Source organism: Pongo pygmaeus, chromosome X (genome assembly GCF_028885625.2).
Source record: "Pongo pygmaeus isolate AG05252 chromosome X, NHGRI_mPonPyg2-v2.0_pri, whole genome shotgun sequence".
Classification (NCBI taxonomy): domain Eukaryota; kingdom Metazoa; phylum Chordata; class Mammalia; order Primates; family Hominidae; genus Pongo; species Pongo pygmaeus.
The window spans coordinates 158,817,491-158,845,459 of record NC_072396.2 but is presented as its reverse complement, the minus strand read 5'-3'; the positions used below and the strand labels follow the sequence as shown (position 1 = coordinate 158,845,459).

The following is a 27,969-nucleotide window of genomic DNA, read 5'->3' as shown; positions in this document are numbered from 1 at the left end:
TAAATTATACTCCAATAAAGTTGATTCTTTTTTTTTTTTTTGAGACAGGGTCTTACTCTGTCACCCAGGCTGGAGTGTAGTGGCGTGATCATGGCTCACTGCAGCCTCAACTTCTTGGGCTCCAGCGATCCTCCCACCTCAGCCTCCTGAGTAGTTGGGACTACAGACATGCACCACCATGCCTGACTAATTTTTTTATTTTTTTGTAGAGGCGGGGTCTCACTGTGCTGCCCAGGCTGGTCTCAAAGCTGATTTTTAAAAAGACAAGAATTGTTAGACAGAATCAAAGCAAACCAAAACCCAACTATGTGCTGTTTCCAAGTGCTACACCTGAGATATGAAGACACAGAAAGATTGAAAGGAGAACAGAGAAAGACACGTCTGGCTGAGCCCACCCCGCCTGCCTGCTGGCACTTCCTTCCTGCCCCACTGTCGTCTGTGGCTTCTGCGACTTCTGCATGCTCATCACAGGGTCAGAGTCTGGGGCTTCCCTTGTCCAGTCCACTGTGTCTATGAGGGCTGGGTCACAGGGAGCAGGGCTGTGAGAAGCACTTGATGTTGAAGCGAAAGAGACAGTCATCTGTCTACTTGGTGTCCCCCTAACCTCCACAGCAAGCACATGGCAGTGGAGGTGTGGCTTGCCTCTTGTTCAGGGCCAGTCCCTCCTGCTTCTCCTGGGACTTGCTCTGCCCTTGGTCTTCTGTCACTCTTGCTCTTGCTCCCATTGGCTCCTCCACCTCATTACACGGAAGTGAGAATGGGCATCGTGGTCAAGCAGAAGGGAATTCAAGTCCTAGTACTGCCATTTACCTTCTGGGCGATCTTGGGTGGATCTTTTGACCCCTCTGAACCTTGGTTTCCTCATGTGTGAAATGGGGGCACTGATAGTGCCAATTTCTTCCTGGTTGCATGACTGCCCCTCTCTGGACCTTGGGTACCTCACTGGGAGAGTGAGGATAATAACAGCACCATCATCTGGGGTGTGTGTGTGGATGCAATGAGCCAGTGGAGAGAAAGAGACCTTCCTAACTGTGCTTACTGGACCCAGCCCTTGAGCTCTGTGGGCTTTGGTTTTCTCATCTGTAACGTGGGGTGAATGCTTCAACAGACCTCCCCAGGTTGGTGTGCAATTTAAATGTGCAGGAAACGTAACGATGGCAGGTCCGTGGCTGTGCTTAGGAAATGTGATGTCGTGTAATCCTAGTAATGAATTTTTTGTTACCATAAATGGACCCAGCACTACACATTAGCAGGTGCATATAAACGGGCTCTATTCCCTGCTTACTTCACCTCTGTCAAAGTCATCATCCTGATGGGCATCAAACCCTAGATCAGGTAAAGGATTTGCAGAAGTTGGGGCTTGGAGAAGAGGCTGGGAACATAGGGAGTGAGTGGAGGCAGCAGCTGGAAAGGAGAGAGGCCTATCAGAGTTCAGATCAGCAAAGGCAGGAAGCTGACCACAGCTCAGTGCCTCATGGAAAATATGCCCTCTTGGCCCAGCTCATGAGCCCGCTGGCCTCGTGACCCAGGCGGGCTCAGTTTCCTCTGCTGTCACCTGAAGATGCCCTGCAAGTGCCCCCACTCTGGGAGCAGTCTCCCTAGCCGTCCGCCTTCACTCAGGTGCCTAGTCTTGTCCATTCTCCTCCTAAAGACCGGGCAAACATGGCATCCAGACCCTCTCTGAGCACAGGTGGGTCCACCCCAAGCTTCCCATTCCAGGGGAACTGAAGCTGGCACTATGGGGGTGGGGCATCCAAGCCAGGATGCCAGGGCTGCTCCCATGTGGGCCCTCCAGGGCCCCACACCACTTGGGGAGTCTTGTGAGACTGAGTTGAGGGCCCCTGGAATGCTTCACTGGGCAACAGGCATGCTCATAAAAATACCGTGGCCACCAGAGCTGCAATCTGCCATCGGGGCCCGAGGCCTTCCTAGCCCTGCGGCTGCAGCCAGCTCGCCGGCTCCGGAATTCTTACCCCCTCCATTTTGCTTCCTCGCCTGTGAGGTCATGGCCTTGAGCCTAGGAGGGGGCGCTGGGGAGGAGCTCCTTCCTTCTCGATCCTGTGCAGGGCTGCGGGGGAGAGTGGGAGAGAGTGGGGTCGGCGGGAAAGGTCGAATGGGGCCAATCCCGAGGACAAAGAAATAAGACACCGGAGAGCTGGAGGAAACTCTGGGAGTTGGGGGTGGCAGTTCGAGGGGTACCGTCTCCGAGACCCTGTCGCCCCTGGGCTCGCCTCCTACCCTACCGCCCACCTGGGCTCTGGGGTGCCCAGGAGCCGGTGCTCCGCGGCGCCTCCCCAACACTCTGAGGACGAAGCCCCCGCACCCCTCCCAATAGGACCTTGACTGGGCGCTCAGGATCGGGGGGGGCATTCGGGAGAGGTCCCGGGACTCCTGCCCTGTGTGTGTGTGTTGGGGGGGAGTTGCGTGCAGGTGCCCATCGCTGGCCGGCGCCGTCGAGAGCCAGGCCGAGGCCAAGGGAGCATCCCTTCCTTGCCGGACTCCTCTCTCCACCGCCCGGCCCCAGGCCTCTGGGAGCACTCTCGCCCCGCGATTCCCGCTCCGAGCTTTCACAGAGGGCTCCCTTGCGCTGGGGCTGAGGACACTCTCCGGCCGGAGACTCCCGGTCTGCGGGGAAGGGGGTCTGGCGGGACCCGTCGGCTGGGGTCCCGCTGAGCTCCCGGAGTGGGCTGCCCGGGGCCCCCCAGCCCAAGCCGCGCTCGGCTGGCACCAGGGGCTAGGGTGCGGCGGGGCGGGGCGGGGCGGGCGGCCGGGGAGGTGATCTCACTCCTCCCTCCCTCTCCTCCCCGGCGCTCCCCTCCCCCGCCCCTGCGCGCACGCCCGCCCCGCCCCGCCCCGCCACAGCCGCTGCTGCCGCAGCATCGGCATCGCAGACGCGCTCCGGCGGCGGGTCCGAGGCCGGCGTGCGCGGAGGCTGGGCGGGCAGCCCGAGCGGTGGCCGCAGCGCAGGTAAGGCGGGCTGGCCTCCCCGTGCGCCCGGGCCGCGGCCGCGATCCTCGGCGCCCCCACCCCGCTCTGCCCGGGGTGCACGGACCAGGGAGCGCCGCCCGGCCGGGTCCGGCCCGCGGTAACCGGCGTTGCTGCCGGAGCCCCACCCATGCCGGGCGTCGGGCTCCGGGCACCGCGGGCGGCAGCGGGGCGGGGGAGGGATGCCGGGTGCCCGAGCCCGACAGGTGAGGGGTACCTGGGCGGCGCCCCAGATGCTGGCCTGGGCGGGAGAACAGGGCGGGGGTCGTCAGGCAGGGTCTGTGTGGGCAGGCGGGGGCTGAAGTTGGCGGGTCCCCGTGCGCGTGTGCGTGTCTGAGAAAGGAAGCCAGATCGGGCCGAGCGCTCCCCCACAGGCCGCCGTGGGGTGTGGCCCTGGGCGTGGCTGCCCCTCATCCCCAGCCGAGAGCCCAATTTGGTTGAAAACCCCGGCTGACAGCGTGGTGAGGGGTAGATTGGGATAAGCCGCCCCTGCAATGGGGGGAGGGGAGTGAACTGGACTGGGCGCTGCCTGCCCCTCCGCCCCAAGGTTGGGGGGGCTTTGTTCTCCTCCTTCTTCTTTCCAAATCCCAGCCTGGGCTCCTCCGGGCTCACCCGAAAACCTGCCGCAGAGCCAGGGGCTCCTCCCCGGAGGGGCAGGGCGCCTCTGGAGCCCGTTTCCACAGGCTCTGTGGCCAGTCAGGGCTGCAGTGGGTGAGGTCGGTTCGGGCACCCACTGCTGTGCCTCCCGTGCATAGGTGTCCATCAGGTAGGGTCCATCAGGTAGGGGTGAGGGAAGGTGGGCCTCACTGGCTCAGGCGGTCCCTGCGCACTGCAGGTCTTTTGCCCACTGCCACATCTTCCCATCTCTGTGCGGTTATGGGAGGGGTCAGCGATTCCTATTCCCTCCATTCCAGGTCAGACTTTTGGGGCCTCTTGGTTGGCAGGGATTGCAAAGAACACGCACTACAATCCATTGCCCCCAACAGGTATCTGGACCCCCCACCTATCACTGTCCCTCTCAGGAAGGCAGGCCTAGAGCCATCTGCCCCCTTCCCCAGAAGGAGTGGGGGCCTGGCACCCCCCAGGTACATACCCTGCCCCTGTTAGCCCCACCCTGAGGGCAGGGGCACCGGGGCAGCCCAGTGCCATCTCTGCTGACTCACGTTGCCCTGACGTGAATCAGTGCAGTCTGCCCTTCTTCCCCTGGGGGCTGCTGCCCAGCATCATCTTTCTGGGGTGGTGGCCTCCCCAGGGCCTCTCCCCTCCCATCAGCTCCTTGCTGCAGGTGGTGGGACTTGGCCCAGCCTGACCTCTCCCCTGGCACAGCTCCCATGCAGTGCCCACATGTGCACACCTGTGGGCTCCAGAGCCTTTGAGGACTTGGCTGTCTTGGCCACATGGGAAGTTTGGGGCAGGGTTGTGCCTGGGACAGTCCCACCTCCTTGGCTCCGGGTCATTTCTCTCTGCTGCATCTGAGTCTCTCTCCATATTTATTGATGTTTGTGTGTGTATGATCCCGAAAGTAATACATCTTATTGTAGGACACTTGAAATATACAGAAAAGAACAAAAGAAATTAAGAATCGCTAGTGATCTGATCACCAAGAGGGAAACACGTTCAGCACGCCCCAGCCTCCCTGGTTTGCTACACCGCACTCCTAAAAGGCTCCTCCCCCAGTTCCCAGCTGCCAGCCCCCTGCTGAGCATCAGGAGGACAATCAGCGCTTCAAGGTGGCGGGGTCCCCTGCCCTGCAGCCAGTGAAGAGCTTCCCTACCCAGGCGCTCAGCATCCCAGCGATGGGCAGTCGTGTACTGGGCAGCTGCTCACGGCCAGTGCTCCTTTGGGCCGGGCTCTGGGCTGCCCATGGAAGAGCCAGTGACAAACTGGACCAGCATCGTCCCTGTCTTCGTGGGGTGTCACTTGTTTTCTTTTTTCTTGATGATTATCTAAGGGAAAAGGGAGGCAAAGAGTGAGGAAGGGCCTGGCCTGAGGGCTCCTACAGTGAGCAGGGTGCCCAGGTTGTGCCCCCAATCGGCCTCTCCCAGGCCCGAGCCCTTTCCACCACTGGACCTACAGCTGGCGCCTTCCTTGGCATGCACCTGGCCAGGACTGGCAGGTGAGGGTCGAGGAGACAGGCCTGTGTGCCCTACCTTGATCACCAAGGTCCCTTTCAAAGCTCGAAATGGCTGCACTGAGTGCTTTTTTGGGTGTGAGGGTGATGCAGCCTCGCAGAGTGGCGCAGGCTCCAGGAGGGCATGTTCACGGGAGAACCCGGGGTAGGGGTGGGGTCCTGTGAGGAGGTCTGCCAGGATGGGGATCTCAGCCAAGACCCTGGTCTGCCAGGCCTCCCTCTGTGGGCATGAGTGGGGGCCCTGCCTCCCTCCCCCGTGATTCAGACAGTGGGGGAGGCAGGGGGTCTGGATGCCCCTCTAGGGTCCCCAGCAGGGTGCTCATTGCCCTGTCCTCTGCCCCTGCAATGGGCTGGGGCTGGGTCCCTGGGTGGGGCCATCCGGAATGGGCCTGCAGCATCCCTGCCCCTGCAGTCACTGTCTTACTTGCTCTGATCTGGCCCATCCCGGACACCTCCCTCTCCTGCTTCCCCCGCCCCCCTGCTCTCTCCTCTGCAGCCTCCCACGTCTCCCTGCGCCCCACCCCCAGGGCCATCACCTTCCCCCTCCTTCTAGGCAGAAGCCTGCTGCTGCCGGGGATGGGGTGCACCACTCCCCGTCTCCTCCCTCTGCCTCTGCCTGCCTGGCCCTCCCTCCCCTCTTCCCCCTTCCCATCAGGGCTCTGCTCCATCTCTCTGCTTACCCTTTTGTCTGTCTTCCACCGCTCTGTTCCTCTCCCTGTCCCCCCCAGCTGCCCCTGCCTCACCCTTGAGGGCCCTGAGGTTGTGCCCTGTCCAGCAGCTACTCAGCACCCTTCTGCTGGACTCTACGCCTTGGGGTTGGGCCCAGATCCCCCATGGGGGCCTTGTCTGAGTGGAAGGCTGGATGGGGGGTGCCTGGAGAGCAGCAGCCAGATGAGCACTGGGGGAGGTAGCCCGCCCAGCTTGCCTCTTCCCCAGATATCAACAGGGTCTTTGTGGCTTCCTGAAGGCTGTGGCTGGAAAGAGAGGGAGGAGCTGGGGAGGGTCTGGCCGCTGTTCTTTCTAGAAGCTTTTCTTTGTCCAGTGGCCCCCACCCCAGGCCCCCGTGTTCTTCCCAGGTTGGAAAGCTGCAGAGGGAGTGCCCAGCCACTGCCAGTCAGCAGCTCCTGCTCATCTCTGGCCCTTACGCCCAGCAGGGGCAGCTGCGCGGGCCAGGGGTTGGGTGGGGCAGGAGGGTGGCAGCGTCCTGGGCTCCATGCACTTGGCCAAGGAGGACTTCTAAACCCATCCATCCCAGTGCGGGTCTGAGAGTGGAACTTGAAGGAAAGGGACTGAGTCCCGGGAGCCCCTCTGCCCCCAGCCCTCCAGCCAGGCATTCTTCCTATCTGCATGTGTGGGGTTTGTGTCTCTGCTTGTGTGTGTATTTGTGTGTGTGTAACTTCCAGTATTCCTGTTTGTCTGGGTGGGGTCATATATTTGGTTGCATGTATGTGTGTTTTCATGAACCAGCATGCACACAGATATTGTCATGAGGCCACGTGGGTCTCCTCAGATGCCCCAACAGGGCCTGTGCTGGGAAGGGGTGGGGCTGAGGGTGGCTGCTGCAGTGGCTGGAAGCAACGCTGCATGATATGGGGACAGAGCCTCTGGCCAACCCAGGCTGTGCTTCAGTGGAGGGGGGTTCCCTGTGGCCCTGTCTCCCAGCCATCTGCATCTGTGTTCATGACTTAGGAATGCCCAAGCCCTAGGGATCACAGAGGCTCCATTGTCCTCCCCCGGGCTTCCTGTGTCCCCCTCTGCCCTTTAACCCCTTGTGAGTGGGGCCCCTGGAGGGGGCCCGTGGGGCCTGGCAGTGTCTGAGCTGTTTCCAGGCACCCCCACCCCACCCCCCGCAAACCAACACAGGCTAGGTATCCCAGGACTGGTGTGGGCCAGGGCCTCTCCCTGCCCCAGGCTGGGCTCCTTCCCTGCTCTCCTTTTCAGGCCACAGCCCCAGGAACTGGATGTACTCTGTTCCTTCTGGCCTGGCCCCTGAAGCCCCCTCTAGTGCTAGGGTCATCCTAGCTCCCTGAGGAGGCCTGGGGCCTGAGAGGAGCCCTAGTTTTGCTGCCACCTCATTTCTCTCACCTTCTAGGGGTCTCGGAGGCTGAAGCCTTGCCGCCTGCTGGGCATCAGTATCTCCTTCGACACAAGAATGGGGCCACTGCTATCCCTAAATGCTGATTGGAGAGGGGCCACTTTGGGAGGGGTTCTGGAGCCTCTGGTTGCAAGAAAGGTATCAGAACAAGTCCAGATTCCAGAGAGCAGAAGAGGGGACCACGAAACCAGCCTGTCCCCAAGCCCAAAAGAGAAAGGAGTTGGCCTTCTCTTGGACTGAGTACCTGGATGGGGGACTTGGGGGTTTGTTTGGTGTCGGGCTTCACCTCTGTGCTGACACGTGATGTTGATCACATCCTACTTCCTCCATCCCAAGATGTCACTCCCCGCCCCCCATATTTGCCTGCCATCTGCCTGGCAAATAAGCCCTCCCCGCGGGGCAGGATGGCTTGGAGGCCATCCTTGCCCAGGCCCCTGGTTCCCTGGGAAGCCTAGCAGGCACACATGTTGGGATGCCAGAGCCTCTGAGAGGCAGCCTAGGGAGCCACCATACCCTCTAGAACCCCATCCCTGCTGAGAGCCAGTGCCAGCTCTGTGATCTTGGACACAGTTTCCAGTTTTCTGAGCTTCCGTGTCCTCATCTGTAAAATGGGGATGATGATAGCACCTCCCTCCCTGGGGCAAATCTGGGGAGGAGATGAGTGGATGTGAGTGGAAGTGCTCATGAGGCTTTCTGGTACATGGTAAGTCCACGCCGTAAGTTGATTTAATAGAACAGACCACAGAGGGATGTGATTGTGGGCATGGAGTGGGGCTCCTCCCTCCCTTCCCCAGTAGTCAAGACCGTCCTCCCTGAACCCCACAAAGGGTTAACCTCCGTCTCTTTTCCCCATCTTTTAAGGAGAATGGTCCATTACAGGTGAGCGGTAGTTGCCTTGGAGACTGAAGCCTCAGGCGAGATGAGGGGGCTGAGGGCTCACTCTCTCCTAAGGGTACCCTCTTAGGGAGGGGTGAGGTTGGGAGTGCAGGGACTAAGCAGCAGTCATAAAGGACTTCTGGGCCCCCAGGTGCCTGTGGGGGCTCCCTGGAGCAGCCCCCTTTATGTGCTGTCTACATAACATATAACAAGGCTTTCCTCTGGCTTCCCCCACCTCTGCTAGAGAGGGACTTGGGCTGCATCACCATAGAAACCCGCCAGCCACGGCCTCGGGGGGAGGGCCAGCGGGAGCCTTAAAGGGACACAGTGCACGGGGTGTAGGTGACACCCACACCATCATATACACACCAACAGGCACAAAAGCCCCCCAGGCTCCCAGGCCTGCAAGCACATGGGCCCAGCACTGCACTCTCACCCTCTCATGTGCCCTGTGCTGAGCCCCCAGCCCCACACCCACTCCGGCCCATTGAGTCACCAGGCACCATGTCCCCAGGAGACAAGGGCAGGAGAAGCCAGAGATTCTCTGCTGTGCTGTTGAAGGGCTCTCTTGTTGCTTCTTCTTTGAGAGGAACTCCAGGCAGAACCTGAGAACTGACAGGCAGGTGTGCAGGGCACATGTGCAGGGCACCGCTGGAGGTTCCCTTCTCAAGGTGTGTGGTGGTGGTGGTGATGGCGTGTGTGTGTGTGTGTGTGTGCGCGCGTGTTTTCAGGCAGGAGGCAGCCACTCCAGGTCTAGCCAGGCTCCACGACCTCCAAGGTCCCTCCCTTGCAAGCTGCTTCCCATCAGACCGAAGCAGGCACTTTGGAGCAGAGGACAGAGGACTCCCTGAGGGACCTGTGGGCGTAGTGGGAGGCCAGGTGGGGTGGGATGGGGCAAGGCTCTTCTGGGGCTGAACCCCTCCCTGTAGGCTGCCGGGCGTGACCCTTGCCTCCCTGGCCCTTTCCCACCAGGGAGGATGGGTTTGGGACCGGACTTAGGAATGGCCCCACCTTCAACTGTCCCAGCACAGCGGCCACTGTCCACTCAGTGCATGGTCACGCAGGCTCACTCTTGGCCTAACACATGTGTGTCTCCTCCAGCCAGGTGGTCACTTACTCCCAGCCAGCAGCAATATTGGAAGGCTTCCCTGGGATTTTCTGGGTGCTTCCCCCTCCCCCGTTCCTACCTGCAGCAGGAATCCCCCCACCCCCACCTGTTCCCTGGCATGGCATGGGTCAGCCAGCAGTGTGCCATTCATCCTGTCTCACGGCCGTCCCTTGCTTAGTGCCACAAGTGGGCAGGGCCTTGATGCTCTGTTGCGTGGGGCTTTGTAGGCCCCTCCGGCCCCAGCTCACAGCTGCTCCACCCTCTGTCTGTCTCTCTACCCTGCTCCCAGGCCAGCCTGACGTCCATGCCAGGAAGCCCCTCCACTGACCCAGGCCCATCTTCCCTCCTCCCCGCCCCTTGCCTGGCACAGCCCCCAGGGACAAGGACGCTGTGCAGGCAGCCTGCGCGCACGCGCACGTGCACACGCCCACCCCCACCCCTCACTCTTCTCGCTCTTTCTGCCATTTCTCAGCGGCGCTCTCTGCGGCTGCCTCTCACCCTTTGTGCTCCAGTTTCCTCTCCTCTCCCTTTCTCTGCTGCCTGGGTCTCCGTTTCGGAATTTCCCCACCTCCCTAACCATCTCCATCGTGGTTAGCGCTGTCTTCCTACGTCTGTCTTTGTCTCCTGCTCCCCCCTGCCTCTTCTCACTCTGTCTGTCACCCTTGGCAGACCCGGCCTTGGCTCCATCTGTGGAACACTCCCCCCTCCCCGCTCCTTTGCCCTTGGTGGTGCTGGTGGGGGGTAGAGGGCCTGCTGAGCTGACAACCCTAGCCGCTTGCTCTGTAATTGCCTGAGGAATGGTGAGAGATCAGAGACCCAGCAGCAGTGGGAGGGGAGGAGGGAGCACCCCCTCCCAGCTGTTATGCCTCGCAACCTTCTGGCTGCTTCCTGCCTGTCTCTGACTGCCCAGGGCGGTGGCAAGCTAGGTGGCAAATACTGGGAGACCAAAAAAGAAGTTGGATATGAGCCTGTGGGAAGATGGGATGGGGCTGGGATGGGGCAGGGAGCGGGGACCAGGGGCTTGGGGATACTGTATTTCCCCTGAGTGTACATGCCAAACACCATTCCAGGAGTCTAGATTTGGAGGACAAATAGAGGAACTTGCATGGCAGAAATCATCGACCTCCAGAGCACCCAAAAGCCTCTGACATGCAGGAGGGTCCTTCTTTGAGCTTTTCCTTGCTCCAGTTTCCTCCCCTCCCCCTCCTAAGACCAGTGCTCAGAGCTCCCAAGGCTGCTGTTTGATCATCTGCTCTCTGATCCGAGTCTCCTACTGCTCCCACAGGCCTTGAAGTTGAGGCCAGTGCTGCCTGGGGCCTCCCCTGATCCACTGGCTTTGTAGGGAGAGGCCGAGGTGGAACAGATCCACTGTTGCTCTTCCCTTCTGGGCCCAGGTCCAGCTCTCGCAGGTTGGGAATCACACTTCTTACCCTCCAAGTCATCTCTTGGCCTCCAGGCCATGCACGCTGACCCACCCTGCTGCTTCTCCACCACCCTCTGCAGCAAGCTCTTGCCCAGAGTCCCCACGGGATCTGCTGCATTCACCGCTCTTCTTGGGTCACTCTGTTACACAAAACTGACAAGGCCCAGAGCCTTAGCACAGCATGGCTGACTTCTCCACCATCCTTTCGGTGTTTCTGCTGAGGCTCGGTACCCGCTTTGATAAGGTCCTGGCTGGGCAGAGGGAGGATGCGCAGTATGGATTTAATGAAGGCGTCTAGTCTGGGACTTCAGCCTCCAAGCTCTGTCACCTAACAACACCCTTTCTTGCCTTGCCTGCACTTTAACCACTTCCTGTTTGGAACTGAAGTGGTCTGGCCACTTGGGAGTCTGTTTCCTCTTCTTGTCATTGTCAGAGGAGCCCCCTCTTTCAGACCCTTAGTCTTTGGGTCCCCTTACTTGTAGGTGAATGTGGACATGGCTGGTGTGGCTTGGGTTTGGGGTGGACACATGCAGCAGTTGAGCTCTGAAGACTCAGACAAAGACCTAGAAGTTGGGACTTTGTGACACACAAGAAGTGTTAGAAACACTGTCACGGAAAATGTCCCAGAACTTGTCCTGACCCCTGTCTTGACCCTAACCTGGAGCATCTGGAAGGGAGGAGGCCTCAGTGGCCTCTCTTGACCCCCAGGGGGCTGAGGAGCAACAGGGGGTTGTTTTCCTCCTTCCTCTCCTCTCCCACACCAATTCTCAAGGGAAGGCTTCCTTCCCCATTCTTTCTTTCTTTTTTTTTTTTTTTTTGAGGTGGAGTTTCTCTCTTGTTGCCCAGGCTGGAGTGCAATGGTGCGATCTTGGCTCACTGCAAATTCCACCTCCTGGGTTCAAGAGATTCTCCTGCCTCAGCCTCCTAAGTAGCTGGGATTACAGGAATGCACCACCACACCGGGCTAACTTTTTTTTTTTTTTTTTTTGAGACAGAGTCTTGCTCTGTCGCCCAGGCTGGAGTGCAATGGTGCCATCTCTGCTCACCGCAACCTCCGCCTCCTGAGTTCAAGTGATTCTCCTGCCTCAGCCTCCTGAGTAGCTGGGATTACAGGCATTAGCCACCATGCCTGGCTATTTTTTTTTTTTTTTTTTTGTATTTTTAGTAGAGACAGGATTTCACCATGTTGGCCAGGCTGGTCTCAGACTGCTGACCTCATGATCCGCCTGCCTCAGCTTCCCAAAGTGCTGGGATTACAGGCATGAACCACCATGCCCAGCCCTAATTTTCTATTTTTACTAGAGACAGGGTTTCACCATGTTGGCCTGGCTGGTTTTGAACTGCTGACTTCAGGTGATCCACCCACCTTGGCCTCCCAAAGTTCTGGGATTACAGGCATGAGCCACTGTCCCTGGCCTTTTATTTTTATTTTTATTTATTTTTTGAGACAGAGTCTCACTCCATCACCCAGGCTGGGGTGCAGTGGCACGATCTTGGCTCACTGCAACCTCTGCCTCTCAGGCTCAAGTGATTCTCGTGCCTCAGCCTCCCAAGTAGCTGGCATTACAGGCGCCCACCACCATGGCTAATTTTTTTTCTTTTTTTTCTTTTTGTATTTTTAGTAGAAATGGGGTTCCGCCATGTTGGCCAGGCTAGTCTCCAACTCCCGACCTCAAGAGATCCACCCGCCTCAGCCTCCCAAACTACTGGGATTACAGGCGTGAGCCACCACGCCTGGCCCTTTCCCCATTCTTTCTTCATTTTCCTGAAACTATTTTGTGAAATGCTGCCATCTTGGGCCCCTTTCCTCCCTTCTCTATCCCACTTCCCAATCCCCCCATTAGCTTTTTAGGGCTGTACAGCACCCAGGCATCAGATGGCTCTGAAAGCTATAGCAATGTGACTGCAAGAAGAGTTCTTCTCTACATATGTGTGCACACAGAGATAACAGATACCGGGATTCATCCCCACAAATACATAAAGACATACAAGAAGACACACGTAGCTAGCAGACTTGTGTGTTGATTCCCTCAGGCACACACACTAACACACCCACTCATGAGTGCAACCCCTCCCAGAGAAGACACACCACAGAAATACCAGCTCACATACAGCTCACTCCCTGCTTGCAGATCCACAACCACACACATGCCCACGGACACCTGCTCACAGGCACATGCAGACACATACAGGGATGGTGTGCACACAGCGGCCTGTGCCATGCACAGGGGAGCTGATGGGGCAACAAGTTGGTGCTGGGGAGGGAGCTGGCAGGAAAGGTGCAGACAGAGAGTAGAGAGGGAATAAAAGGCAACCTAGAGGCCCAGCCAGGGCTATCTCTTCCAGATTTCTCCCTCCAAGGTGGGGAGGGGTGCGGATGGGGAGGGGAGGGCTGGAGAAGCCGGCCAGCTGGGGGCGGGGCTGAGGGCGGGGCCAAGAGCCCGGGCTTACCCAGATGTTAGTCACTAACGTCCTTCTGTTCTCTCGTCTCTCTTCCCCCACCCTTCCCTTCCCTTCCCTTCTCCCCTCTCCCAGTGCCCCCACTCCCAACTCCCGCCCCAAGCCGCCCACCAGCCCCCTTCCCCTCCGGCCGGAGCCTGAACCGAGCCCGGCTGGCTGTGCTGCGCGGTGCCGCCGGGAAAGATGGTCGTGGCGCTGCGGTACGTGTGGCCTCTCCTCCTCTGCAGCCCCTGCCTGCTTATCCAGATCCCCGAGGAATGTGAGTAGCTGAAGGGAGCCTGGGCGCCTCTGTTCGCCGCTATGTTGGGCCCCTCTTTATCTTCTGCCTCCTCACCTTCTCCCTGTTCCGGACCCTGACTCCTCTCCCTGGCCTTTCCTGGGCACAGGGTGGGCAGGAGATAGCCAGGACGTTGGGTACCCCTGGAGAGAAGGGCAGGGTAGAAGGTGCGGGGCGTGTCAGAACCACGGACAGGGACAGGCGCGGCCGCCGGGGCGATTTCAGCACCAGGGACAGCGAACGCGGAGCAGGGCCCCGAGGTCTTGGGCCTCCTCCATGCTCTCCTTAGCCCGCCCCATCCCTGCCCGCCCCACTCCGACTCCTCCGCTTCCATCCCCCACCACAGGGGTGTGGCAGCAGGAGAATGGGGCGGTCCCCAGCCCTCAGCTGGCTTGTGCAAAGGCCTGTGTTCAAGTCTTGTCCCCATTTCTCTTTCCCCTCCTGGGCCCTTGATCACCCTGTCTCTGAACTGAGACAGGAAAAGGTGGCTTGAAAAACCCTGGTCCCAGCCCAGCAGCCTTCTGGACCCTTTTTCGTGTGTAGTTATTTGGTGGGGGTGGGGGCAGGGCTGCTGGAGCATGTGTCTATGGTTGTAACATTTGTTGGGGGCACAAGCAGGTGAGTGGATGTTGGGGAGTGTGGCCATAGGGTTGTGACTAAGCATGGATACACTGTGTATATCTGTGTGTTCTTGTGATTGACTGAGCGTAGATATTCGTGAATGTGATTTTGACTTCCTTTCATGGGTAACTGTGTGAGTCACTCTGTTACTTACTTGCCAGGCTTGTGGAGGTCGGGAGGTATTTGACCACGACATTTGATTGCATTGGGTCATGTGTATGTGTGAGTGGGGCTGAATGTAAGTACACACTTGCATGTGGGGGGTGTTACTGTGATGGTGTTTTCTCCTGTAAGTAGCTGTCAGGTCGTGTGAGGGGCACGTCACAGGGTATGGTGTGAGGGCATTTGTGTCTCTTGAGCTACCAGGCTCCAGTCCCTTCCTGGCCTCACCTTGACACCTTTGTCTCTGGGCCTGGACAAGGAGGAGGCCAGTGTCACTGAGAGATGAGTTGGCGGATAGGGGTTGGGAAGACTGTCTGTGCCAGCAGTGGGACAGGGGCTGCGAGAGAGAGGCTGGGGAGGCACCTGGCATTGGGAGGCAGTGAGGGCTTGGAGGAGGTAAAGGGGCTGGCCCCTTAGACACATACATGGAGGGCCAGGGCCATGCAGACTCCCCTGGTACAGATGCACATGGGCACATGCACACAGGTGCATGAAGACAAGCCAGGTGCAGGGATGAAGGAGCAGAACCACTGAGAGGCCACACAGGTAGAAACACACACCAGTGAGGCTTTTAGGCACACAGGACACTGTACAGTGGAAGGCAAGCCGTGCATTCTCTACAGAAAGATGGGAGTGGGGAGAGAGAACTAGGCCAAAAGGCCATGGCAGCTCCAAGGCTGCCCTGGGCACTGACCAGCACTTGTTCTTGACCCTGATATGACACAGTGGGCAGTGGCAGGCAGCCGGCCCTCCTTGTTGGAACCTGTCTTCCATCTCTCCCTGCCCAGCCACTCCAGCCCCCTTTGTCTCTTTTCCTGCTTCCTCCACCTAGTTGGCTTTCTGCATCCTGTCATCCCTGTCACCATCTCCCTCCCCAGCTCAGGGCCCTCTGCAGTGTCCCCAGGGAGCCCCCTCCTCCCTCCCTGGACCCTCACACTGAGGTCTTCTGCAGAGACAAAGCTTTCAGAGGCAGCCTGCTGCTCCCTCCCTCCCTCTTCTCCCTTCCTTGAGGCCGCCCTAGCCAGTGCTCTGCAGAGTCCTGGGGCTGGGGCAGCAGCTCTGGCCTCTGCCCCAGAGAGCTTGGTGGCTGGCTGAGAGGAAGGGGGGAGAAGAGGAGGGCTGGCGCCAATCCCGCAGGCTATGGAAACTCAGAGGCAGCAGGGCCTTTGGGATAGTTTTCAGGGGGAGGGGGCAGCAGGGCTCTGAAGGCTGGGCCCTGGTAATTGAAAACACTCAGCTGTGCTAATTGGATTAGGAGGGAAGCAGGCTGGAGCAGGGGAAGGTGCCTTCCAAGGCATCCTGAATGGGTGGGGTCAGTTCTGCAGGCCCTGCCAGGCCCTGCCAGGGGGCTGCAAGGACACTCCTTGTTAAAGGCAAGAATTTCTCTCTTCCTGTCTGCTAGAGCTGGAGGCATGGCCTGGCTGCCTCTGGGCTACATGCCCTGTGTGTCTATCCAGTGGAGCTCCTCTCCCTGGGCATCTCTCTGTCCCATCTCCCTGGGCTTGAACTGCCACTGCTCCAACCCAGCGTGTGCCCCCTTGTTGCCACTGCCAGGGCCTCCTCTCCTGCCATTCCCTCTCCACGGGGGAGCTGCAGGAGCTTACTATGTCCCCTGCCATCTGCCCCACTCTGGGGCTGCCTGTCAGTATTTCTCTCCATTCCCTCCCTTGCTGCCTGCCTGGATTTCTCAGATGAAGGACACCATGGTAAGTTGGGGAGGGGTGAGAGTGTTTCCCAGAAGGCCAAGGAGAGGGGTAAGGAGGCCCTCGGCTGAGCCTGCACCCCTGCCCTCCTGAGTGCCGGGGCCCTGCTCGGCTTTCCCTGAGCACCATGTGCTTCTCTCACCTGTGCGGGGCTGGCTTTGTTCTGTCTCTGCCCCAGCCTGGGTACTCTGTCACCCTCGCTGTTCCTCTCTGCCATTCTCTCTGGTCCCTTCTCCCCTGTCTGGGGTTTGTCCTTCTTGGTTTCTGTGTCTTGGCTTTTGTTGCCCCTGCTTCTTTCTGTCATACCTTTTTTGTCTTTCTCAGGCATCTCTTTGTAACTTCCATGGCTGTCCCATCTGTCCTTGCCTCTCTTTACATTTTTGCATGTGTCCCTTTCTCTCCCTCTTTTCATGTCCCACAAGCCTCTTTTGTTCTTCCCCTCCATTCGTCCCCCTGTGGCCATGGGGCCTCCAGGGGCTCTGGACCCTGCTTCCCTCACGATGGGACAGGGGCCGAGGCTATGACACCAGCCAGGCAACACCCTCACCACCGCTCTCTCCACCCTGTCTGCAGTGATGGAGCCACCTGTCATCACGGAACAGTCTCCACGGCGCCTGGTTGTCTTCCCCACAGATGACATCAGCCTCAAGTGTGAGGCCAGTGGCAAGCCTGAAGTGCAGTGAGTGATCTCTGCTGTCTCAGCCCCTGTTGCCTGCCACTGACCCCGGCCTTGTGCCTCCCTGGACCGCCTAACTTCTAAGCCCAGAAGCCCCAAACCTTGCTAATCATCCCAAGTCCTCGCCATCTCCCAGTCCATCCCCTGGGGGCCCTGGCTGCTTGCACCTGTCCCTCTAGCCTGTTCCAGCCCCCGTTGGGTTCCAGGGCCTCAGGCCTCTGGGCCTTTTTCCGCCCACAGGTTCCGCTGGACGAGGGACGGTGTCCACTTCAAACCCAAGGAAGAGCTGGGTGTGACCGTGTACCAGTCACCCCACTCTGGCTCCTTCACCATCACGGGCAACAACAGCAACTTTGCCCAGAGGTTCCAGGGCATCTACCGCTGCTTTGCCAGCAATAAGCTGGGCACCGCCATGTCCCATGAGATCCGGCTCATGGCTGAGGGTGCGAGGCGCTGCAGGGACCAGGGAGGGCAGGTTCCGGAGCTCGTGTGGGATTGTGGGCTGGAAGCTGCTGTCAGCCAGTTGTCTCGTGACGAGGGGCCTGGGTGTCCTGCCAGCCCTCCACCCCACCCCAGCTTCTCCCCTGGCCCATCTTGTTTCTTGTGCAGTCTCCTCCTTTGCCCTGTCTCTGTCTCCATTGCGCTTCCGGTCATCTCATGCCCTTTCACTCCCTCAGGCTTTCCTGAGGGAAAGCCCCATGGCTGAGCAGGAAGGTGGCGAGGTGCGGGGGGGCGGGGTGGGCTGGTAGGGGGAGTGACTGATTCTGGGCAGACCTGCCTGAGTCACTGCAGTAATCTCTGTCTACACCCGCAGTCCTTAGCAGGGCCCCTCTTCTCTGGCTTTTCCACTTGGCTCTCCATCTCTTCCTCTCCACCTCCGACTTGGTGTCTCTTGCTCCACGGCTCTGTCTTGATCTGTGTCGCCTTTTCCCTGGGGTTTTCCCTTCGCATTCCATCCTCTCTGAGCTTTCTGCCTCCTGAGCGCTCTCCTTTCCCCTCCCCACCCCTCCAGTTACCTTGGGAACCGTTGCCATGGTTTCTGTGTCAGGATGATGGAAGGGTCTGTGACTCCTGCATCCCTCCACAGCTCCCCTCCCCCGTCACTGCACCTCAGCCTCAGCCTCCCCCCACCCGTCCTTTCCTAGGGTGGGCAGGGAGAGCTGAGAACCGTGGAGGGTTAACCCTTCCTGGACTCCTGGCCTCCTGCTCACCCTGGCCTCCCTAAGTGCTAGTCTCTGCTATGAGCCCAGAAGGTATCCAGAGTGGCTGCCTCCTTTTCTGTGAAGTTTCTCCTGGCCTGACACTCTCGCCCCCTCGTCCATCCCCGGTGTAGCCCGCCACCCCCCTGCCCCCACCTCCCTTCTCCTGCCTAGCACCATCCGGACCAGGAGGAGAGTGTCAGCCCGTCTGTCCCTTCTAGGTGCCCCCAAGTGGCCAAAGGAGACAGTGAAGCCCGTGGAGGTGGAGGAAGGGGAGTCAGTGGTTCTGCCTTGCAACCCTCCCCCAAGTGCAGAGCCTCTCCGGATCTACTGGATGAACAGCAGTGGGTGCCGGCGAGCGGCTGCCTCGTGGGGTCGGGGTGTTAGCGGGGGTGTCTTCCTGGACGGGGTCATGACTTTGGCCTCCTTGCCCCCTGCAGAGATCTTGCACATCAAGCAGGACGAGCGGGTGACGATGGGCCAGAACGGCAACCTCTACTTTGCCAATGTGCTCACCTCCGACAACCACTCAGACTACATCTGCCACGCCCACTTCCCAGGCACCCGGACCATCATTCAGAAGGAACCCATTGACCTCCGGGTCAAGGCCAGTGAGTCTCAGAGGCTCTGCACTCTCTCCCTGACTCCTTTCACCCTCAGGCATGGCCCTTCCCACCATAGGTCCATCTGACAACTCCAGGCTTCCTCAAGAACAGCTTGGCTCCCACCTCTACCCTGCCCAGACCCCCTCCCAGGCGTCGAGAACAGAGACAGGACACTCTCCTTAATGGAGGAAGACACAGAGGCCCCGGGGGCTGGCTGGAGTGTCGAGTCCCTCAGCCTTGCGATTCTGGGGTGGAGGGAAGAGTGGGCAGCCCACCCACCCACTTTCTCCTGGCAGCCAACAGCATGATTGACAGGAAGCCGCGCCTGCTCTTCCCCACCAACTCCAGCAGCCACCTGGTAGCCTTGCAGGGGCAGCCATTGGTCCTGGAGTGCATCGCCGAGGGCTTGTGAGTCTGAGAATCCAGGGCAGGGCAGGGCAGGGCAGGGTGGCGCAGCCCTAGCGGGGAGCTCAGACCACCGCGGGGTATAGGGGGCTGGGGTGATTGGCCTTGTCCTTTCTCCCTTCTGCTCTCCTCCCTTTGCCTCCCGGGCAGTCCCACACCCACCATCAAATGGCTGCGCCCCAGCGGCCCCATGCCAGCCGACCGTGTCACCTACCAGAACCACAACAAGACCCTGCAGCTGCTGAAACTGGGCGAGGAGGATGATGGCGAGTACCGCTGCCTGGCCGAGAACTCACTGGGCAGTGCCCGGCACGCGTACTATGTCACTGTGGAGGGTATGGACCTCCTGGGACAGTGGCCTGTGATGCCCACTGTCATGGGGGAGGGGAGGGTCTGCGCCGGGTCAAGAGCCGGCTGCCAGCTGCAGGCTCAGGGCGGCTCTCCCCTTCCTCCCAGCTGCCCCGTACTGGCTGCACAAGCCCCAGAGCCATCTATATGGGCCAGGAGAGACTGCCCGCCTGGACTGCCAAGTCCAGGGCAGGCCCCAACCAGAGGTCACCTGGAGAATCAACGGGATCCCTGTGGAGGGTGAGCAGGGCCTCAGGCAGGAGTGGGGATTGTGGTGAGCCCTGGGCACTGTGGGGGAGAGGAAGAGGAGGGTGAGGAAGGGCCTCAACACAGCTCAATGCCGGGCTGGGGCCCATGGGCCCACCTGCTGTATGCACAGAGCTGGCCAAAGACCAGAAGTACCGGATTCAGCGTGGCGCCCTGATCCTGAGCAACGTGCAGCCCAGTGACACAATGGTGACCCAATGTGAGGCCCGCAACCGGCACGGGCTCTTGCTGGCCAATGCCTACATCTACGTTGTCCGTGAGTGCCCTCCCTTCCTTACCTCCTAACTCCCAGTCTGTCCCTGCAGCCCACTGGGCCAGGCCACCAGAGTGGCTCAGCTGGCAGCTGATGTGTCCTCGGCCTACCAGGCTGGCGCCGACCTTTCTCCTTGCTGACACCCTTAGCCCCATCTCACTCAGCCTCATGATAGCCGAGGGAGATGTAAGAGGGGAAAGGTCTTATCACTGTGACTGAGCGGAGGCTCACCCCGGACAGGAGGTGACCAAGGCCAGCCCAGGTGGCACCTCTCCTGGAACTTCAGGGAAAGCTGGGGACTAGGCCAGGAAGGCTTTTGGGGAGAGGTGACTGTCAGTTAGGCCTGGAATAACGTAAAAGTTGGGTGGCTGCGACCAGAGGCGCATCTGAGGCAGAGGGCAGTGTTTGAAGGCAGAGAGAGACGCAGCCTGGCGGGGGCCTCAGCTGGGAGCAGGGAAGCAAGATTTGCAGGGCTCTTGGGGGCCTGAGGAAGCCGTGCAGAGGGTCCCTGGCTCCTGGCCCAGCTGTGGCCCCAAGTCCTGCCCTGTCTCCCGAGACTGTTCCTCCCCTAGAGCTGCCAGCCAAGATCCTGACTGCAGACAATCAGACGTACATGGCTGTCCAGGGCAGCACTGCCTACCTTCTGTGCAAGGCCTTCGGAGCACCTGTGCCCAGTGTTCAGTGGTGAGTGTCTTGTCCTGGTAGTGGTGAGTGTCGTGTCCCAGTGGCCAGGGAGCCAGGGAGGGCAGGGAGCCCAGGCCAGCCAGTCAGAGCCAGGCCCGCCCTGCTCCCTCCAGGCTGGACGAGGATGGGACAACAGTGCTTCAGGACGAACGCTTCTTCCCCTATGCCAATGGGACCCTGGGCATTCGAGACCTCCAGGCCAATGACACTGGACGCTACTTCTGCCTGGCTGCCAATGACCAAAACAATGTGACCATCGTGGCTAACCTGAAGGTTAAAGGTCAGGCGACCCTTGCCACGTGGCTGGCAGTGCCTCTGGGAGGGAGGGTCCGGGCCTCTGGAGGACAGCAGTGTGACTTCCCCACGCACGCATTACCCTCAGATGCAACTCAGATCACTCAGGGGCCCCGCAGCGCAATCGAGAAGAAAGGTTCGAGGGTGACCTTCACGTGCCAGGCCTCCTTTGACCCCTCCTTGCAGCCCAGCATCACCTGGCGTGGGGACGGTCGAGACCTCCAGGAGCTTGGGGACAGTGACAAGTGAGGACAGTGACGGTGAAAGGGGGCAGAGTGGGAAAAGCTGGAAGTCCAGACCTCTTGGCCTCGTCCTTGCTTTGATGGGGAAGGCTCTGACAGGAGCGGGGAAAGGAGACAGGAGGGAGGGATGGGAGGGGAGAAGAGCCCAGACGGCAGGAAAGACAGACACGGCTCCTCCACAGGTACTTCATAGAGGATGGGCGCCTGGTCATCCACAGCCTGGACTACAGCGACCAGGGCAACTACAGCTGCGTGGCCAGCACTGAACTGGATGTCGTGGAGAGTAGGGCACAGCTCTTGGTGGTGGGTAAGTCCTAGGGTGGAAGCCTCCACTCCAGAAGGCCGGGGCTCACATCCCTGGGCCCTTTCAAGCACCCACCCTCCCCACCCTCAGGGAGCCCCGGGCCGGTGCCACGGCTGGTGCTGTCCGACCTGCACCTGCTGACGCAGAGCCAGGTGCGCGTGTCCTGGAGTCCTGCGGAAGACCACAATGCCCCCATTGAGAGTAAGAGGCTTGAGCTCAGTGCCACCCCACCATCACCTCTGCCAGCCCTGGCCCCTCCTGGGGTCCTCCCTCCTCCTGGAGCCTTCCTGGGGGGACATGGTTTGGGGGGACTCATGGTTCCTCATGGGAATCTGGAGATGCCAGTTGGCCTGGGTACTCAGGGACCCAGACTGTACCCAACCTCTCCACAGCCCTTCCCCCAAAGCCACATGCTGATCACTCCATTGTCGGTTCACTTCTTGGCAGAATATGACATTGAATTTGAGGACAAGGAAATGGCACCTGAAAAATGGTACAGTCTGGGCAAGGTTCCAGGGAACCAGACCTCTACCACCCTCAAGCTGTCGCCCTACGTCCACTACACCTTTAGGGTTACTGCCATAAACAAATATGGCCCCGGGGAGCCCAGCCCGGTCTCTGAGACTGTGGTCACACCTGAGGCAGGTGAGTCAGGGTGGCACCCACTCCCATGCCACCTGGAAGGGGCTCCGGGCTGTGAAGGGAGGGCTTAGAGAGGTGCTGTGCCCAAGTTCCTCTGCTTCCAAATTTCCAGGGGGAGCGCGAGGGGGCTGGACTCCCTTGGTGCCAGAATGAGCCATTTGTTCCTTGGCCCTCGGTCCTCGTGGCTCTCCAAATGAGGCTGCAGCATTGATGTGTTAATACTTTCCTTTCCAGCCCCAGAGAAGAACCCTGTGGATGTGAAGGGGGAAGGAAATGAGACCACCAATATGGTCATCACGTGGAAGGTGAGAGTCTCTGGGCTGAGCTGCCTGAGGGACATGAGGCCATGACCTGGGTGTCTGTTGCTCCCCCTTGGCTGTGCAAAGGAAGGGGCTGATGTCTGGGGATGCCGGGGCGCTGGGGGGCGGGCCAAAGAATGTTGGCTCCTCTTCTGCTGGCCTCCTCCAGCCGCTCCGGTGGATGGACTGGAACGCCCCCCAGGTTCAGTACCGCGTGCAGTGGCGCCCTCAGGGGACACGAGGGCCCTGGCAGGAACAGATTGTCAGCGACCCCTTCCTGATGGTGTCCAACACGTCCACCTTCGTGCCCTATGAGATCAAAGTCCAGGCCGTCAACAGTCAGGGCAAGGGACCAGAGCCCCAGGTCACCATCGGCTACTCTGGAGAGGACTGTGAGTATCCGGCAGGGCCCCTCGCCCAGGGTTGAACTCGCCTGCTTCCACCCCAGCCCACGTCCACACCTCTCAGCGCTGGTGTGCGCCTTTCCTAAGGATGAGGATATTCTCTTACATAACCAGAGCGACGTTATGAAATTCTCCACACTTCACATTTCTATAATTGGCAGCGGTATTCCAGTTATATCAGCCAATGCTGCTTCTTTCATTTCCTTGAATCTGGAACATGACCAGATGGTAACTTGAAGTAACCGGTCAAGTTTTTTTTCTGCTTTCTCCTTTTTTTCTTTTCTTTTCTTTTTTCTTTTTTCTTTTTTTTTTTGAGACGGAGTATTGCTCTGTCACCCAGGCTGGAGTGCAGTGGAGCAGTCTTGGCTCACTGCAACCTCTGCCTCCCAGGTTCAAGTGATTCTCCTGCCTCAGCCTCCTGATTAGCTGGGATTACAGGCACTTGCCACCACACCCATCTAATTTTGGTATTTAGTAGAGATGGGGTTGCACCATGTTGATCAGGTTGGTCTCGAACTCCTGACCTCAAATGTTCCACCCGCCTCTGTCTCCCAAAGTGTTGGGAATACGGGTGTGAACCGCCACGCCCAGCCATGGTTTCTCCTTTGTATAAGCTACTATTTTCACCTTTGCAACTAATAAGCAGTCCAGGGAGAGATCTTGAGACCATGCAAACACACCTCTCCTCCTCAAACTGTACCTCATAAAACATCCGAATCCATCTTCTCTGTGTGTGGGGGCTTGGGCCTGGCCTCAGGGCTGGGGTGAGAGCCTATGGCTCTTTCCAAGTCACTGGTGGTTTCTAGACCCCCAGGCAATCCCTGAGCTGGAAGGCATTGAAATCCTCAACTCAAGTGCTGTGCTGGTCAAGTGGCGGCCGGTGGACCTGGCCCAGGTCAAGGGCCACCTCCGCGGATACAATGTAAGGGTTGAAGTCATGGGGGCCCAGGAGGGTGATCACTGAGGTAAAGTGACAGGATGGTGAGGGGGCTTTGCCACCTGCCAGCCGCTCTCCTGGAAGACTTGGGTTGAGAGGAGGGTCCTCATCAAGGGTGGTGGGACGGTGCGCTGGGGGCCCTGCTGGGTGCCTTCTGCCCCTGTGAGGTCTCCTGCCCGCTTGTGCAGGTGACGTACTGGAGGGAGGGCAGTCAGAGGAAGCACAGCAAGAGACATATCCACAAAGACCATGTGGTGGTGCCCGCCAACACTACCAGTGTCATCCTCAGTGGCTTGCGGCCCTATAGCTCCTACCACCTGGAGGTGCAGGCCTTTAACGGGCGAGGATTGGGGCCCGCCAGCGAGTTCACCTTCAGCACCCCAGAGGGAGGTGAGTCCTGCACCCCACGCCTCATCCCCTGCCCTCCTCCCCAGACCTGGGCGAGGACCTACCTGCCACTCGGTTCTGTGCCCTGCAGTGCCTGGCCACCCCGAGGCGTTGCACCTGGAGTGCCAGTCGAACACCAGCCTGCTGCTGCGCTGGCAGCCCCCACTCAGCCACAACGGCGTGCTCACCGGCTACGTGCTCTCCTATCACCCCCGTGCGTGCGCTGCCCCAGCAGGGAAGGGAGGTGGAGGGGCCATGGGGAGGGGGCAGAGCTGCAGCCACAGCCAACCCCTGTCTGTCCCCACAGTGGATGAGGGGGGCAAGGGGCAGCTGTCCTTCAACCTTCGGGACCCCGAACTTCGGACACACAACCTGACCGATCTCAGCCCCCACCTGCGGTACCGCTTCCAGCTTCAGGCCACCACCAAAGAGGGCCCTGGTGAAGCCATTGTACGGGAAGGAGGCACTATGGCCTTGTCTGGTAAGCCGGAGGAATGACCTGCCAACAGGGAGGCCCCGGCCAGCCGGGTCCAGGAGGGAGGGCCTTAGACTTCCTGGCAACTGCCACACTCTCCTCGTGCCCCTGCATCCCTCAGGGATCTCAGATTTTGGCAACATCTCAGCCACAGCGGGTGAAAACTACAGTGTCGTCTCCTGGGTCCCCAAGGAGGGCCAGTGCAACTTCAGGTTCCATATCTTGTTCAAAGCCTTGGGAGGTAAGCGTGAAAGGGGGCCTTGGGGCGTGGTGGGGAAGGGGGCTCTGGGCCAGAGGGGCTGCCTGGCACTCTGACTCACCCCCCGCTGCCACCCTTTCTCCTTCGCAGAAGAGAAGGGTGGGGCTTCCCTCTCGCCACAGTATGTCAGCTACAACCAGAGCTCCTACACGCAGTGGGACCTGCAGCCTGACACTGACTATGAGATCCACTTGTTTAAGGAGAGGATGTTCCGGCACCAGATGGCTGTGAAGACCAACGGCACAGGTGAGGCACCGGGGGCCCGCCATCACCTGCCAGGGAAGCATGGGGGCTGCACAATTCATGTCCTTCTGTCCCCTGAATGGCCACTACTGCCCAGGCCCCCTGCATGGTTCCTGTCTGCTTCTCCTCCCAGAATTTGGGTGTCCCCGAATCAGCCCCCTTTCATACCCTTTTCGCAGATGCCCTTTTCCCTATCTCCCTGTCCCTGTCACTCCTTAGCCCCCCAGAAGGTCCCGACTTTAAGAGCATACTTCAGGGCCTCAGGTTGGGTTCTGGCTTGGGCGGCAGCACGGGGGGCTGGTGTCTCATCCTCAGGGCGCGTGAGGCTCCCTCCTGCTGGCTTCGCCACTGAGGGCTGGTTCATTGGCTTTGTGAGTGCCATCATCCTTCTGCTCCTCGTCCTGCTCATCCTCTGCTTCATCAAGCGCAGCAAGGGCGGCAAATACTCAGGTAGCCTCTGAGCCCCACGTGACGGGGGTGGAGCCGAGGGCAGAGAGGAGCACCTCGCCCCTTCCACCCTTCTGCAAGGCCTCCTGGATTCCCCGAGCTCCCCACAAGATGACAGGCGCATGGTGGGGGCAGGCAGGGGGATCATCCTCCCAGGCCAGGGTTGGGGCAACAGGCAAGTGGTGGCTGGACCGCAGGGGGCGAGCGGTTTCTTTCAAGGCCTCTTACCTCTGGGCGCTGTTGAGACAGAGTGCTGGGGGTGCGGGGCGTAGAGGGGCCCGGAGCCCTGGGTCAGGCTGGGGCGGGAGAAGAAGCTGTCCCTCTCTGTGTCTCCAGTGAAGGATAAGGAGGACACCCAGGTGGACTCTGAGGCCCGACCGATGAAAGATGAGACCTTCGGCGAGTACAGGTAAGCCGGGGCAGGAGTGGGTGCTGGCACTCAGCTCCACCCTGGCCTTCACATCTCACCCCCTCTCTCTCTTCTCTGTGCTGCCGGGTGACTTCAGGTCCCTGGAGAGGTAAGGCAGGGGCGGTGGGGAGGGGCCAACAGCAAGGACTCCCTATAGACAATGTGCGCCTGGTGTGCCATTGTCCCCTGGCTGCTGGGGCTCTGACAGGACTCTCACTTCCCAGGCCCCAGGCCCGGCAGCTCCTCATTTCAGGGAGAGGCCAACATGCCCCAGCCCCTCCTCTCCACACAGATACCTTCACTGCTCCCCTCTCCCCAAGGGAGGCCCCAGACAGTTTCCCAGACAGGAGCCAGGCCCCATAATCCCCTGGCCAAGTGCACAGTTTCTCCCCAGGATCACACAGTCCCCAGGATCTGGGGAATGCCCAAAGATGACAGCCCCAGACCTGCCTGCCAAGGTGGTCAGAGCTGCTCTTTCTGAGCGCATTCTAAGCAAACGGAAGGCAGGCGGGCGTCTGCCTCACCCCCAGCCAGGCTCCTGCAGGGGCTCGGCAGTGCTCTTACTTGCACCTGCCCTGTGCCTCTGCAGTGACAACGAGGAGAAGGCCTTCGGCAGCAGCCAGCCATCACTCAACGGGGACATCAAGCCCCTGGGCAGTGACGACAGCCTGGCTGATTATGGGGGCAGCGTGGATGTTCAGTTCAACGAGGATGGTTCCTTCATTGGCCAGTACAGTGGCAAGAAGGAGAAGGAGGCAGCAGGGGGCAATGACAGCTCAGGGGCCACCTCCCCCATCAACCCTGCCGTGGCCCTAGAATAGTGGAGTCCAGGACAGGAGATGCTGTGCCCCTGGCCTTGGGATCGAGGCCCCTCCCTCTCCAGCAGGCCCATGGGAGGCAGGAGTTGGGGCAGAGGAGAACTTGCTGCCTCGGATCCCCTTCCTACCACCCAGTCCCCACTTTATTGCCAAAACCCAGCTGCACCCCTTCCTGGGCACACGCTGCTCTGCCCCAGCTTGGGGGCAGATCTCCCACATGCCAGGGGCCTTTGGGTGCTGTTTCGCCAGCCCATTTGGGCAGAGAGGCTGTGGTTTGGGGGAGAAGAAGTAGGGGTGGCCCGAAAGGGTCTCCGAAATGCTGTGTTTCTTGCTCCCTGACTGGGGGCAGACATGGTGGGGTCTCCTCAGGACCAGGGTTGACACCTTCCCCCTCCCCCAGCCACTCCCCAGCCAGCCTGGCTGGGACTGGGGACAGAACTCGGTGTCCCCACCATCTGCTGTCTTTTCTTTGCCATCTCTGCTCCAACCGGGATGGGAGCCGGACAAGCTGGCCGCGGGGGCAGGGGTGGCCATCTGGAGAGCCCAGAGAGTCCCCCCACTCCCAGCATCGCACTCTGGCAGCACCGCCTCTTCCCGCCGCCCAGCCCACCCCACGGCCGGCTTTCAGGAGCTCCATACACACGCTGCCTTCGGTACCCACCAGACAACATCCAAGTGGCCTCCGTCACTACCTGGCTGCGGGGCGGGCACACCTCCTCCCACTGCCCACCGGCCGGCCTCTTCCAGCCACCCCCACCCCCCAGGACCCCTTAGCAGCCCTGCCCTCCCTATCGTCTGAACAGTTGTCTTCCTCAGCCTCCTCCCGCCCCCACCTTGGGAATGTAAATACACCGTGACTTTGAAAGTTTGTACCCCTGTCCTTCCCTTTATGCCACTAGTGTGTAGGCAGATGTCTGAGTCCCTAGGTGGTTTCTAGGATTGATAGCAATTAGCTTTGATGAACCCATCCCAGGAAAAATAAAAACAGACAAAAAAAAAGGAAAGATTGGTTCTCCCAGCACTGCTGTGCCCCTGCTCAGCAGCCACAGCCTCCCTGTATGCCTGTGCTTGGTCTACTGATAAGCCCTCTACAAAAAAGCAAAAGTATATATATATATGTACATAATATCAGAATTATAACAGGCAAATAAAACCTGAAAATCAAGAGCATCTTCTGTCATTTCGCGGAACACTTACTTCCCCTGTCCACGTCACACTGTGGGAGGTGCTAGGAGCGCCCTGCCAGGCGGGCCCGGGTGTGGCCCAGCCACGCAGTCCTGATGCTTCCCTGCCCCTTCCCAGAGCCCGGGCCTTCCACCCACCCTGCCAGGTCTGGCTGTTGGCTCCCTTGGGTATTGCTGTCACGTTGTTGCTGGGACTCAGGATCCTTGCCTCTGCTGGCCTCCTGAGATCAAGCTTAGCTGTCACCATGGCCGGGCCCTTCACTGCTCAAACATGAGAGTAGAGTGTGGCCAGCGGAAGGAGCCTTTTCCTCTGTCTCAAGGGACACAGTTCCATGGCTCAGTGGAAG

At 59.7% G+C, this 27,969-nt stretch overlaps 1 protein-coding gene and 1 pseudogene across 2 annotated transcripts; one reads left to right on the top strand and one right to left on the bottom strand.

Moving 5' to 3' along the window:
* Positions 1 to 304: 304 nt before the first annotated feature.
* On the bottom strand, positions 305 to 9,346 carry LOC129024239 (putative lung carcinoma-associated protein 10; annotated as a pseudogene).
* On the top strand, positions 2,889 to 27,603 carry L1CAM (L1 cell adhesion molecule). 2 transcript variants are annotated; one of them, XM_054472495.2, is made up of 28 exons: positions 2,889 to 2,967; positions 13,154 to 13,337; positions 15,830 to 15,844; positions 16,415 to 16,520; positions 16,758 to 16,960; positions 17,938 to 18,060; positions 18,157 to 18,327; positions 18,618 to 18,729; positions 18,877 to 19,061; positions 19,183 to 19,314; positions 19,454 to 19,597; positions 20,167 to 20,278; positions 20,392 to 20,558; positions 20,661 to 20,817; positions 20,997 to 21,121; positions 21,209 to 21,319; positions 21,566 to 21,763; positions 21,995 to 22,065; positions 22,229 to 22,451; positions 23,270 to 23,385; positions 23,589 to 23,790; positions 23,879 to 24,001; positions 24,095 to 24,268; positions 24,384 to 24,503; positions 24,612 to 24,767; positions 25,080 to 25,214; positions 25,548 to 25,620; positions 26,210 to 27,603. In XM_054472495.2, the coding sequence occupies exons 2-28, from the start codon at positions 13,262 to 13,264 to the stop codon at positions 26,439 to 26,441; spliced, it is 3,762 nt and encodes a 1,253-aa protein (XP_054328470.1). In that variant the 5' UTR covers positions 2,889 to 2,967; positions 13,154 to 13,261; the 3' UTR covers positions 26,442 to 27,603. The 2 variants fall into 2 exon arrangements, with proteins under 2 accessions (XP_054328470.1, XP_063516051.1); XM_063659981.1 differs by lacking the exon at positions 15,830 to 15,844.
* Positions 27,604 to 27,969: the final 366 nt, after the last annotated feature.